The following is a 13233-nucleotide window of genomic DNA, read 5'->3' as shown; positions in this document are numbered from 1 at the left end:
TGCGTAGGTCTGAAGCCATCACCAGGGTTGATCAGCAAAGGCCAACCAGGTTGATACTGTCTTCAGCCGTAAATCTTGGGCCTCTTTCCTGCTGTTTGCTTGAGGGTAGGAGAGGGAAGGTGATAGGTCTGCTGGCACTACAAACTGTCAGGTAGTGTAATTACCAATCTAATGAGAATTTTATTTTTTTCTGAACAGTGGTGGAATGTCGAGACGGGGGAATCCTTACAGACCTTCTACACAAATGGAACTAATCTTAAGAAAATACATGTGTCCTCTGACTTCAAAACTTATGTGACTGTTGACAATCTTGGTATTTTATATATTTTACAGATTTTAGAATAAAATGGTTTAGAATTAATGTAAGTTAAAGTATTTTAAATTTTGCATTGGAAAAAAATGATAAACTCTGTATTATCAACTTTTTGTAAAGCTGTGAATTGTTTTGCAGGTTTGCATACATTACAAGTGTTTGTGGTTGGATGAATAATATTAGTGTAGCTTTTTCCCATGTGAACACACCTTTAATCTTATTTTTTATCATTATCATTAATAATTTGTCCTTAAGATGCAAATGAAAATGTAAATATGTACCTTGTTGCACTGTTAGTAAAATTTGTTCGTGATGCATTCAAATTAGTTGTCATAATTAATGAGAATAATTTGAAGGATCTATATTTATTTAATATTGTCATTATGCAGGCTGTGCCTCAGGGTGACAGTGGCCTGTTTTCTGAACCACAGCTACCCCCAGGGGGTATAGTTCTCCCAAATACTATCTTGGAGGTTATTTGTACTCCTTAAATTTGCTTTAAAAATACTGTGTCTGTGTGCACACTCTGAAACACTTCCTTTAATTAACTCAATAAGTGAGTGTTGGATTTTATCAGTTCTTTCTATGAAGCAAAAATTATGTGTTAGAGAGTAGAGTTCATGGGTTTCCCTTTTTCTCCCCGTAGCTAAAGGCAGCTCGCCATAACTGGACTCTAGTGGTCAGTATTGAGTGGGTGCTATCCTACTTTCTGTGGCTTTTTTACTTCTTAAGTGACTGAACTTGGCCTTTCTTGATCTTCACTTTATTCCTTTTAAAGCTGTTCTTCCCTAGTTAAATGTTAGTAAATCAGATTAATTAAGGATGGAGCAATTTTAATCACAAGTTTTAATAATACTTTCCTAAGAAATGTGAAATAGTAAAGAATAATTTTCTTCTAATTGCATTTTACTTTTAGGTAAATGGTGTTGTTAGAGCTGTTTTCTTTGTGAATTTCAAGAGACTTCTTTCTGATTTTCTGTGCAGTTCTAGAAGGGTCACTGTCAGTCACTTTGGAAGCTTTTACCTTTCAGCCAACCTTTCTCCTCCTGTCCCTCCTTCCCTCCCTGCCTTCCTTTACTTTCCATCCTCTCTTGTACCATCCCTTTCTCTCTCCCCCTTCTCTGTGAAGTTAATCAGGAAATGCAGGGATTTTTTTTTTTTTTTTTTTAGATGGGGCTTGCTATGTTACCTGGGCTGACTTTGAACTCCTTGGCTCAAGTAATAATCTTCCTGCCTCAGCAGAGTAGCTGAGAAAAATAGCTTTGGACATGGAGAAAGTTCACCAGCATCTATAGCTGGCTATTTTTTTTTAACCTCCTGATTAGGAACTTTAAAGTTTAAATCTTTAATTTTTAGTTAAACTTTAACTAAAGTTTAAACGTTATTATGGGCATTGGACGAAAATTTATAACAGATGTGGTTTTCATATAAAAGTAATCAAAATTCAAAGATTTTTTTTTCTATTACAGAAATAATAAGTCAAATGAATATTAGTATACAATAGTAAAATTATATATAAGCAACAAACCCATTTCTGCTGGTGGTGCATATTAATAGATGATGTGTGGATAGAAGGATGTGTTTTAGATTAGACATTCATATATAGCATTTGTGGAAACTGTAAATACAATACAGTAAATAAAATCTTTTACATTATTAAGGAAGTTTTTTGTGTTTGAACAGGTTGAGGAACTAGTTTATAGGCATACTATGATTTAAGCAAATGTGATAAGTGAAAAATCTTAATTTTATAAGAAATTTTGGTAAATAATGTTTTGCTTAGAATGTCCAAGTTTTAATTTGATTTTCATGTTTAAGGGCTCATCTCATCTATAGCTCAGAATATGAAGAATTGACTTTTGGAGTTAAAAGCCACTTGACTGCTAATGTATAACAGCAAACATCAACTTTTTATGTCTCAATTGAGCTTTGTCTTAATATTTAAAAGAAACTAAAAAGGAAAATGGGAAGATGAGATAATGTGAGGAAAGGAGACACCTGCGACGTACATTGCAGCTCGTGGAGTTGGTCATGAGGGGGATTCGGTTGTAGCTGCAGATGAACATTTTTAAACATTTTCCCTGATATGTTTTTTGTATGTGAAATTACATTGGACTTTGTATATGTAAAGATGTTTTTATATTGAATGTTTTTATATTGAATGTGTATGTTTTGAAACCTGTTACTTACATGATTTTCTTTTTTTTTTTTTGCCTTGGAATACATTTTAAAACATGAATTTTTTAAAAAAATTATAAAAATAAAATTCCTAGAATTTTTTGGAAAAACATTTTGGCCTATTCCAGACTCCTTGCTTATCTTTATCTGTTGATTAGAAGACTAATGTGAACGATAAAGCTAATCCATCAACCTTTCCATCTAAGCCTTATTAACTATATGTAAATTCAGTTATATCAAATTTTCTGCATGTCTCTTCAGTGTGTGTCTATGATGGTTGCTGCTCAGTGAGCTGGCATGAAGAAGGACCTGTAAAAAAGAGAATTCATTTATTCACCTACTCATATCTTTCACTTATTCATTGAACAGTATTCATTGAGATCTACCGTGTGCCTGGCATTTGGTATAGGTATTGGGGATACAGGAGTTAGCAAAATAAAATACTGCTGCCGTTGGGAACTTACATATAATATTACTATTATATACTAATCTACACTCAATTACATGGTATAAATTCAGTGGGAAGGGTTACGGTTTTCGATGGAGTTGCAGTGGTGACCCTGGAGTACAGACCTGAAAGAGGAGAGGAATTGTGAGCCATGCATGCATCTGGAGACAGTGCCACAGAGAGGATGCAGCACGTACAGGCTTTAAAGTGTTCCAGGAACAGCAAGGAGGCTGGTGTGGCTGGAGAAGAGTGGGAGGAATACAACAGGAGTGGCAGGCAGAGAGGAATCAGGGCAGCACTGAGGATTACCTCCCCGGCCCTGTAAGGACTTTTGCTTTGACTCTGAGATGGGAACCAGTGTAGGAGTTTGAGCAATGGAGTGATCAGACTTAAACTTGAGCTTCGTCACTTGGGACTCAGTTGAGAGGGGGACAGGGAGACCATTGAGAAGCCTTTGTAATCACGTGGACAGAATGAAGTTGGGTCAGATGAGGATGCCAGTAGAGGTCGTAACAAGTGAATTCTGGATATATTTTGGGGGTAAGAGTCAATAGGAATTGCTGATGGCTTGGATAAAGGTTGAGGGAGAGGAATTGCTTCAGTTTGGAGTCGTATCCCAAAGGCCCGTGTATTAAATGGTGGTGCTATGGGAAGTGGTGGAACCTTTAGTAGGTGGGGCTCATTCAGGTCACTTGTGGCCTGCCTTTGAATGGAACATGGGGACGCCAACCCCTTCTTGTCTCTTTTACTGCCTAGCCATCGTGAGATGAAATGATCCTCCTCTGCCACGTATTCCCACCATGATGTGCAGTGCTACGCCAGGGCCAAGCAACCACAGGCTGTAGCCATGAGCCCAAATAAGCCTTTCCTCCTCTTGAGTCCATTTACCTCAGGTGTTTTTTTTTTTTTTAATTAACAGCGATGGAAAGTTAACATAGAAAGTTGATATCATGTGGGGTCATGGTCGTGACTGTGTTTGACAGTGTGGTTCAGGATTGTTTGGAACTCGTTTGCAGGAGTTTAAACTGGAAAAGTTTGGAGGAACTGGCTGGAGGAAACCCAGAATGCTGTAAGAAGAACTTACAGTGGACATTTCTGGTGAGGACTCAAAATGCTGATAAAAACGCAGACAGTAAAGGTCATTGATGATGCTCATGAGGTTTCAGATGGACAGGAGCCGGTTGGGAACTGGATTTAGAGACCACCCACATAATACTGGGGCAAAGAATTTGGCTTCCTTTTGCCCATGCCCTGAGACTGTAGGAGGTTGAGCTTAAAGGTGCCTATGTATCCCGTGGAGGAAATTTCATCATTCAGACAGTGGTAGGGGTATTGCTGGCTGCTTTTCATCAGATTTTACACAGAGAATTGGGAGCAAGAAGTTGAACAGAAAAATGTGGAAAGCTTGTAATTTGGCCAGAAAAGAACCAAGCATAAAGTTCCGGCCAAGGAGAAAGAATACAGTTGCGGGAGAGATCAGCACAATATAAAGCAGCCAAGTGATTTGCACTGGGATCCTAGGAAAGGTACCCTGAGGGCATGTCAGGCATCAGCAAGGCTCCGCCCACCACAGGCTCAAAGGTGTGAAAGTATGAACTTCGAAAGAATTTCCTTTGAGAAGAGAGCCCTGGGGTGGTGTTCTCCATTGGACTGACTAGTGAATCGGCTGCCTGGAATTTAATTTCCTGAGCTCAGCTGTCAGGGCACTTAGAGGCTTCTGCCATGATTCAGATGGTCCCTGATGTAGCTCACACAGGTGACAGACCTTGGCATCATCCACGTGCTGCTGGCTTTGTGGGCATGCAGAATGTAGGAGTTAGAGGACGTGGGGTCTTCCCCTGAGATGTCACTGGAAAGCCTGAGAGGCCAGGCCAGGCCGCTCGTCGCAGGCTCTGAGTCCCTCAGGCAGCCCTGACAGGGCCATGCACGAAGCTGTAAGAGTGAATCTGAATTTGCACTGGAGACCTCAGGTAGTTAGAGATGGCAGGAAGGTGGGCCATCTGCTAAGGGATGCTGTGGGCAGTGAGCAGAGCCAGCCCAAGACACCTCATGCTGCCAAGTGTCCTGGATGCCAGGTATGGAGTCTTAGGATTACCGTCTCCCCTCCTGGGATTCAGTCTTTCTTTGATCTGATCCTGCCTTTCAATACCCCTAGTCCTGCCTTTGGGAATGGGAGTGTTCACCCTGTGCCATTCTCTTAGAAGCACATAACTTGTATTTTTTTTTTTTTAATCATTGCAGGATTACATCTGAATTTGCCTTGAGTATTGGAGACTCTGGGTTTGTCCTTTGGAGCATGCTGGAAGAGTTAGACTTTGGGGACTTTTAGAGATGGATTAAATGAAGGTTGCTTTATGAAATGGACATGAGCCTTTGGGGTCGAGGGGAAGTTTTTCCTCAAAGGCTCCTGTGTTAAAAGGCTTGATCACCAGCCTGTGGTACCATTGAGGGATGATGGAACTATTAGGGCCCGGTGAAGGGAGGTAGGATCACTGGGGGGGGAGGACCCCTGAAATGGATGTTGGGACCTCAAGCCCTTCCTGTCTCTTACCTCCTGGCCACCATGAGTTAGTTGAACAGGCCCCTTCCTCCATATGTTCTTGACACAGTGTATTGTGCTACCACAGACCCAAAGTGACATGGCCAAGTCTGAAACCAAGTCTGAAACAATAAATCAAAAGAAACCATTCCTTCCTTTAAGTTGATTTGTCTCAAGTTATTTACTTACTTATTTTCATACCAGGGATTGAATCCAGGGATGCTTAACCCCTGAGCCACATCCCCAGCCCCTTTCATTTTTTTATTTTGATAAGTTGCTTAGGGCCTTACTAAGTTGCTGAGGCTAGCCTCAACCTTGCAATCCTCCTGCTTCAGCCTCCTTGAGTCACTGGGATTACAGGTATTTGTCACCATGCCCGGCCCTCAGGTTTTTTTTTTTTTTACTAGTGATGGGCAGTTGAAAATATACAAAAAAATGATGCCAAGGTTTTGGCCTGTTCAATGGTAAGAATGACAGAGTTGCCATCAACTCAGTTGAAGACTATGAAGGGAGCAGGTTTTGACGTAAGTTTGAGATGCCAATTAAACATCCAAGTGAGGGTGTTGATTGGATCAGAGGGCCTGGACTTCATGGGAAAATTCCAAGCTAGAGATAGAAATATGAGATGGAAATAGTGAGTTGATGGCACTTAAATAGCCCCGGGGCCAGATGACATCAGCTGTGATGTGCCCGTAGGGAGAAGAGGCAGGTGGCTCAACACTGCGTCCAGGGCAGTCTGGAGGTCAATGAGATGCAGGGCCAGCACAAGAGACAGAAAAGGTCCTACAAAGAGCCAAAGTGGCAGTTTGGTGTGGGAGGTGTAGCAAATGCCGGGCAGGGCCTTGCAGATTCCTTTATCTGTTTGTCCAGCCATCTGTCTGTCCTGTACGTCACAAACATCTGCTGAAGTAGCACCGGGCACTATTTTTTAAGTAGCGCACAAAGCAAATGGCAGCTGTTGGGGAGAATGTGGCCAAGGCGTAGTAAGAAAATAAGAAGCCACCAGCGTTCGTCTTGTCTATAAAATGAGCATCACTTCCTCCCAGGGCTGTTGTGAGAATTTGATAAGACAATGCTCACAGAGTATTTAAGTCACTGCTCGAACCTAGAAAGCACTCCGGGCACATCCAGTGATGTCATCTGGACCATGTCGTGGACAGTTCCGGACCTGCCACCCTGCTGCCATTCCTGCCCTTCTGCATGATGGTTCCCGAGTGCTGCTCTCCATCTTGTTGAGCTTTGCTGCTAAAACCCTCTTGCTTCCGTGGCTCTGTCTGCACAGCTCTCTCTTCTGTTCTGCACCTCCCACCCCCAATTTTACATTTTCCTTCCCAACTTTCATACACCCTTGGAGGTGACCCTCGAGGGCTGGGGATCTGCCCTCCCTCCGCAGCCTCCTTTCCTCCACCACGGCTTCTGTTGCTTTGCAGCTGTTTGCTCACCTCTTGGGGGCCGCCCTTTACATCATGTCCTCCTCGGAAACCAGCTCTGTCTTTTATACCAGATTCTAGCAGCCCGACCTGTCATGAAAGCCTCGGTGAACATCTGTAGAAGGACTGAAGCTCCCGTGTGCGTGGGACCTCTCACGAGGGCGTCGAATCAAGCCACAGCCTATCACCTGCCTTTTCTTTATCTTCCCATTTCAATTTGGTATCTTTACTGTGAAACATCATTAGGGGAAAGTAAAACTTCACTTGGATAAACGAGGTTTGCTACCAAATTATAGGAAATGAATAAACATATCCCCGGGGCGTTCAGCTACCAGCAGGTGAGGACACGTGCTACTCAACAGACGTTTTACATTATAATTTACTTACCGACCTTTAGAAAAGGAGAAAATGATTTTCTAATAATTCTAATCTCTGAAGATTGTCACTGCAATAGATTCCTTGCTCAGAGGTCCCCCCCTTAGGACTGTGGATATGCTGTACGGGTATTAAGACGCCTGAATCGGGACAGGAGCTGCTTTGGGGCCATGAGCTTCACTGTAGAAGCACAGTTGTGTATTGTCACCTGGAAGGGGCTGGAGAACTGCCTCAGTGTGGGATTCGTCAGAGGCCAGCCTTTGGAGTCGTGTGGCATTGTGGTGACTTGCTCCTGAGTCAGACGGTGCCCTGAGAGAACTAAAACTTGGGAAATTTTCATTTCGATTATGATTCAAGAAAATGAGTTGCTGTTGCTCATTGTAAATTCATTTATGGGGTCAGGCTCTCCAAACTGGGAATACTGCTGATCGCATAAAAATGAGTGGAAAACCAGCCTCTGATTCCTCATCACGCGGGCCTAGGATACGTAGCGAGGCCTGAGCCTGGGTGGTATGGATCTGAGCTGTGCTGGATGGAGATCACTTGGCAGGTGAGAGTCCCTGCTGGGCCCAGGGCAGCTGTTCCTCTGCCTCCGCTCCCTTTAGCCCAGGAGTTCCTGGATTCCAGCCAGGCTCTGCCCAACCCTCACTGTGACCATGGTGAGGTTGCTAAGTAGATTGGCAGATTAGGATTCCCAGTTTTTGGAGGAAGAACCAAACCCCAGGCAGCTAACCAGTGATAGAATCCAAACCTGATTTTCTTTACAGAAAGGCCCAGACCTGCTGGGCTGGAAGTAGAGGTTACAGTCGAGAGTGGAATTCTCCTGGGTCTCGTGACCGATGAACACCCATCCGGGAGTCACAGGGCTTGGGTTTCAGATGCTGAGGAAGATCAGCACTGGCCTGTGTGATGATTTTGGGGATCTTATTTCTGAGTCATCTTTGGTGAGCAGAGATTCTAAACCTTTGCCTTGAGTTGATTGCCCTGCTCACTGCCAGGGAACTTTCTGAGACATAAGAAATCCTGCTCAGGAAGGAGGAGAGGTTAGGTGCCAAGCCCTGGGCCGGGCACTCTCTTGACAGTATTTAACTGAATCTCATGACAGTGCTCTAAGGTGTCTTTTTTGGTACGGAAACAGATGCAGAGAGGTTTAAGTCACTAGGACCCACAGCCAAGCGGGGAACAGGGCTCCAGCCCCTGGCCATCTGCCTCCCCTGGATCTCCTCAAGACCCACAAGTATCTTTTCAGTCCTGCATTTAGTTCTTTATTCATTTCATGCATTCACTTGGTGCGTCATGGCAGATGCGTCAGTGCTGAGCTGTCGGAGAAGACATCAGATGCTGTTCTCTGCTCCTGAGGAGCTTCTACTTTTGGTATCCTGATCACCCCATCACCAGGCCCATAGGATTTGCTCTTTGAACAAAAGCAGCCAGGACCATTCTGATATGAGGCATGTGGGCGGCAGAGTTTGGGGGTGCTTTGTATCTGCCAGCACGTAGCCACTGCCCAGCCTGCTCTGAGTTCTCAGATGATTCCAGCACTGAGCAGGGAAGGCGGGAGCCCTGCTGTTACCTCCCTCATGGGGAAGCCTGTGACATCTACTTGGAAACTCGAGTTCATCTCAAATTAGCGGCAGGCCCCGTTTTAGTGGGTGAACGTGCTTTCCTCAGCCATCTTGATCCTACGTCCCCCTTTCTCCTTTTCCTTCCATTTGAAAAGTTGCAATGTCCCAGGGCCTTGTTTGTCAGGTGGGGAACACAATGCCCAAGGTGCAGGGTTTGTGAGAGGCACAGAGCATGTCACGCCTGAGATGCGGGTCTTCATAAACGACATGATAATTACCTTCTGTCCTACTTACAAACCCTATTCCTCACCTGCCCAGGTCTCCTTGGTCTATAAACTGGGGCCCTGTGCTTCTCCTCTAGGAAATGCACCTCTCTGGGCACCCTCTCCCCCCTCCTCCTCCTGGCTATTGGGTGGCAGGAGACAGACCTTGCTCATCAGGGAAGCTGCCGCCTACCCTCTGTGGGCTGTGTGTGGCAGGAGGCCTGGGAGTGGGGACAAGGGACCTCGGCTCACTGCTCGGCCAGGGCTTAGGAGTATGGTGGTGCGTTGTGCCTCTGGCCACTGGATCCCAGGTCAAGTCCTGGCTGCACCAACTTTCCAGCTGTGCGACTTCAGCAAATGGTTTAATCTTCTCCAGGACCTATTTGCTAGTGAGCCTCTGGTGGGAGGCGCTCTGGGGGCTCTCGGGACCCCCTGCAGGGCCTGATAATCCAGGAGCAATACCTCTCACACTTGGTAGCATCTAGAGTTACCTGGGGAACTTAAAAACCTCCCCAAACCCGAGCCTCGCCCCAGCTCTGGAGCTGGGACCTACACAGCAGTGTTTTCTCAAGTTCCTGGTGATTCCAGTGTGCAGCAGAAGTGGAGATCTGGGGGCCTCTGCTCTGGCCATTGATGTGCAATCAGCCCATTGCCAGGCCCCTCCTGGTTACGCCTGTGACGTTGGCTAGGCTGCATGCTCTTTGACATCTGCTCGGCTATGACATTCCCGGGAGGGTTGCTGGGCCGCATGGCTGTGCATGTTAACACAACTGGGGGCTCATTTCTACAGCAGCTCTGCCAGGATCCTCACCAGTGCCGTCTATAGCCACTGTGCAGTCATTCTCATCTGTGTGAGTGTTTGCCTTTTACCTATTCCTATGATGATCCTCACTGTGTGTACACTTCTAGTGGCACCCTGATATCCAGTCTCTCTTTACCTCACCAAAAGCCCCTCTGTTGCTGGGGGCCATAGTGTTCTACTAACAACAGCAGTCACATATTTCAGCCTCCTACTCTGGGTGGACAATGAGCTAAAAGCAGAAATTGTGGTGTGGAGCTTTCCTAGACAGATCTTAAAAGTTTTCTGATTTGGGCGATCCTACTATCCTTTGGTCCTTACCATCCTTTCTCCTGCCTGGAAGGAGATGCACTGGCTACATCTCTAGCAGCCACTGTGTGATGATGAGGTGAACTTGGGAGTAGAACCACATGCTAAGAATGGCAGAGTAGAACTAGAGAAGGATCTTGAGATTTTGATACCATAAAGCTACCACTTCTAGACCTGTGCGTCCTATCTCTGAGGTTCTTAGGGGAAATTCAACTTCTCCCTTGTTTAAGACACTATTATTTCTGATTTTTGCTACTAGTCTCCAAAGTTAGTTTTTAACTGATTAAAAGCAACCTGGTATGTAATAGCCGTAAACAAATATAAGTGACCCCTGGGTCTCTGCCTCTTCTATCCCTTCACCCCAGCTACAAACACCCAGTTCCCCTTCTGAGCAACTGGATATCTAGCTGTATAGAATCTCAGAAAGTCATAAAGCTACTGGAGATGGGGAAGGTGGCTCCGAAGACATCTGAACTGTCCATCACCCCCAGCCCACAAACCTGTGCCCCAGAAATGGCTGTTAAGATGGGCTCTGAGACTCCTCCCTTCCAGTCTCCCTGACTCAACACTTAACACATTAGGATTTCTTTTTTTCTCTCTCTCAAAAATCCGAACTTGCACTTTTGAGAACTACAGAGGGATCTTGAGCCTCTCGCGGTGGCATCCTGACTCCTTGCCATGTGCCTGTGGCCATTTGCCTGCTGCACGAGCCTCCAGGGAGCCGCACCCCGACACCGGAGGACAGTTAAGTTGGGTATTGAATCTGGATCGCCTTGAAGGGTTTCCGTCACTTTGCTGTGAGCTGACATTGACTGCAGAGCGGCCTCCACCTCCCCTCGGCCTCACTGTGGCGCTGAGACCCACTTGGAGACTTGTAAGCGGCAGCTCAGCTGTGCTGATGTCTGCTGTGCTGATGTCTGTCATCCGGTCCCATGTTCCTCTGCTGTCTGAACCAAGTGAGGGCCCTGATGTCACCTCAGCTGCTGCAGTGGCCACCGTTGGCTGGGTGACCGCACTGGAGCTGATCCGTGGAGGGTCTCTATTCTGACCTCGGTACACGTCTGCATCCATCCCTGGTCGCTAAACTGCTCTTGGGAAGTTAAACATCCCTGCACTTTTACAGACACAGGCCTCTGGGGTTTTGGAGATGGGGGAAAAAACCCAAAACTGTCTTGATGGCAAATACTTTTGCAGCCATGATGCCCTTTGAGTCTCACACCGAGTGCAGGAAGTGCAGTCGTGGGGTCTGGACTGCTAGGCTGTCAGCAGCAGCAACCCAGGGAAGTGGCACATGCTGAGACCGAGCGGATTCTCAATAAGCAGATTGCCTCAAGATGAAGACAGGAGACAGTTAAGTGGAATTGGCACTCTCTGGTTGCATCAAAGATTAATTCAATCACAGCAAGTTCCAGCTCACCAGCACGGATGGAATCACACAGTATGCGGCATGGGGATCCGGCAAGGGGCCTGAGCCAGCTCGCAGCACGTGCCTATCTGCTCTGGAACCGTTTTCTGGGAAGCAGGACTCCAGTGGGGCAGGAGACGCTGGGCTGCAGATGCCCTGAAGCAGACTGTGGTGAATGGGTGTGGGCGGCTGGTGCCAGGAGCCAAATGCAGTACAGCTGCAGGTAGACTGCTGGCCTGCATCGGCTGGACCCACTTGTATTTTATTTAGCAACTGGGTCTCACTGAGTTGCTTAGTGCCTCGCTTTTGCTGAGGCTGGCTTTGATCCTCCTGCCTCAGTCTCCGGAACCTCTGGGATTACAGGCATGCACCACCCTGCCTGGCTACCCATTTATATTTTAAGAAAACATGTTTATAACCATCAGAGTGCTTTTATAAGAAACATACTCACCGAATAGCCTATATAAAAAGATAACTTAAAAATATGAGATCTTAAAAAAAAAGGCTTTATTCCACACAGATTTCATTATATTCCAATTCTCTGGAGGCTAGACCACTTATCAAATTTTCATTTCTTTTCAAAATAGGAGCAGTGTTACTTGGAGTCCAAGTGTGAATTTTTATTGATTTTTTTTTTGAGAATTTGGCACATGCCTTTTTATCTAAGCCTGTCTTCTGCTCCATCTTATCCAAACATGAGATGTGCTGGCACAATTCCCAAGTATTCCAACTTGAGAAAATCTGGTGGGGTCTTGAGAAAAATCACTTCTATGACTTATTAATGAACTGACTAGGCATATTTTCATAGGGTTCATTCACCCAAATTTATCATAGAATACAAGTTAATAAGAAAAAAATTTAAATGGAGTCATTGAACTAGAGTCCTTTTTCTTTTCTTAAAAGATGAATCCAAATCCTTTCTTGAATAATGTTAGCATTATTCAAGGATCCCCGTCTACCTTTTACCCCATGGTTATTGCAGTTATTAAAGTCTCCGTTTTTTTCCCTGAAGAAAACCATCTCTGACAATCCCTTCTTCTTTGGGTGGCGGGTGTTCTTTGCTGCTTCCCTGCTCTGCCTTGGTCTATGGGGATGCTCTTGTGGACTATCTTCCTGTCCCTTCATGCCATGCAGGTTGAAGGGTGGAGAGTGAGTTCAGGGTCTTTTAATCCCTGGCTTCCTCTCTGAGGGTCACTGTAGCTTGTCCCTGTCCCCCACCTGGAAGGCAGCCCTGCCATATAATCTCCTTTCTGATACCCCCTCGGGTTGCTATCAGCCCAGGGATACTGTCCTACCCCAGTGGTTTCCCTACATCCTGCCAACACCTGTGTGGTAGTCAGCTTGGTCAGTTATCCCCACCACAGTGTGCCATGTGCTTTCATGAGGCTCATGAGGTTACAACCATCCGTTGATATACAGAGATAATAAACAGGATTAATGGATTCTTGGCCAACAAAGAAAAAAAGGGGCCCCACTAGCCCAGGGAAAGCTTCCTGCAGGAAGGCTGCTTTTCTCTGGGCCACTCTCTCCCACCTAGGATTGCTTTAACTGTTGGGGTTCAAAGCCCTGGGACCTCTACATTTCTGCATGCCAGATGGGAAGAGCTCTG

At 45.6% G+C, this 13233-nt stretch overlaps 1 protein-coding gene across 2 annotated transcripts in view; it reads left to right on the top strand.

Annotated features, from left to right (window-relative positions):
• Apaf1 (apoptotic peptidase activating factor 1) overlaps positions 1-2527 on the top strand; it is a 78133-nt gene extending 75606 nt beyond the window's left edge. For both annotated transcript variants that reach the window (XM_046419265.2, XM_058571285.1), the window contains one exon: positions 199-2527. In XM_046419265.2, the coding sequence (XP_046275221.1) occupies positions 199-345 (147 nt within the window). In that variant the 3' untranslated portion in view covers positions 346-2527. The remainder of the gene's footprint in view (positions 1-198) is intronic.
• The last annotated feature ends 10706 nt before the right edge of the window (positions 2528-13233 follow it).

Source organism: Marmota monax, unplaced genomic scaffold (assembly GCF_021218885.2).
Source record: "Marmota monax isolate L192 unplaced genomic scaffold, Marmota_monax_Labrador192_F-V1.1 WCK01_AAM20220418_F8-fsc00036, whole genome shotgun sequence".
NCBI lineage: Eukaryota > Metazoa > Chordata > Mammalia > Rodentia > Sciuridae > Marmota > Marmota monax.
The sequence above is the reverse complement of the archived record's forward strand: the minus strand, read 5'-3'. Positions and strand labels throughout refer to the sequence as shown.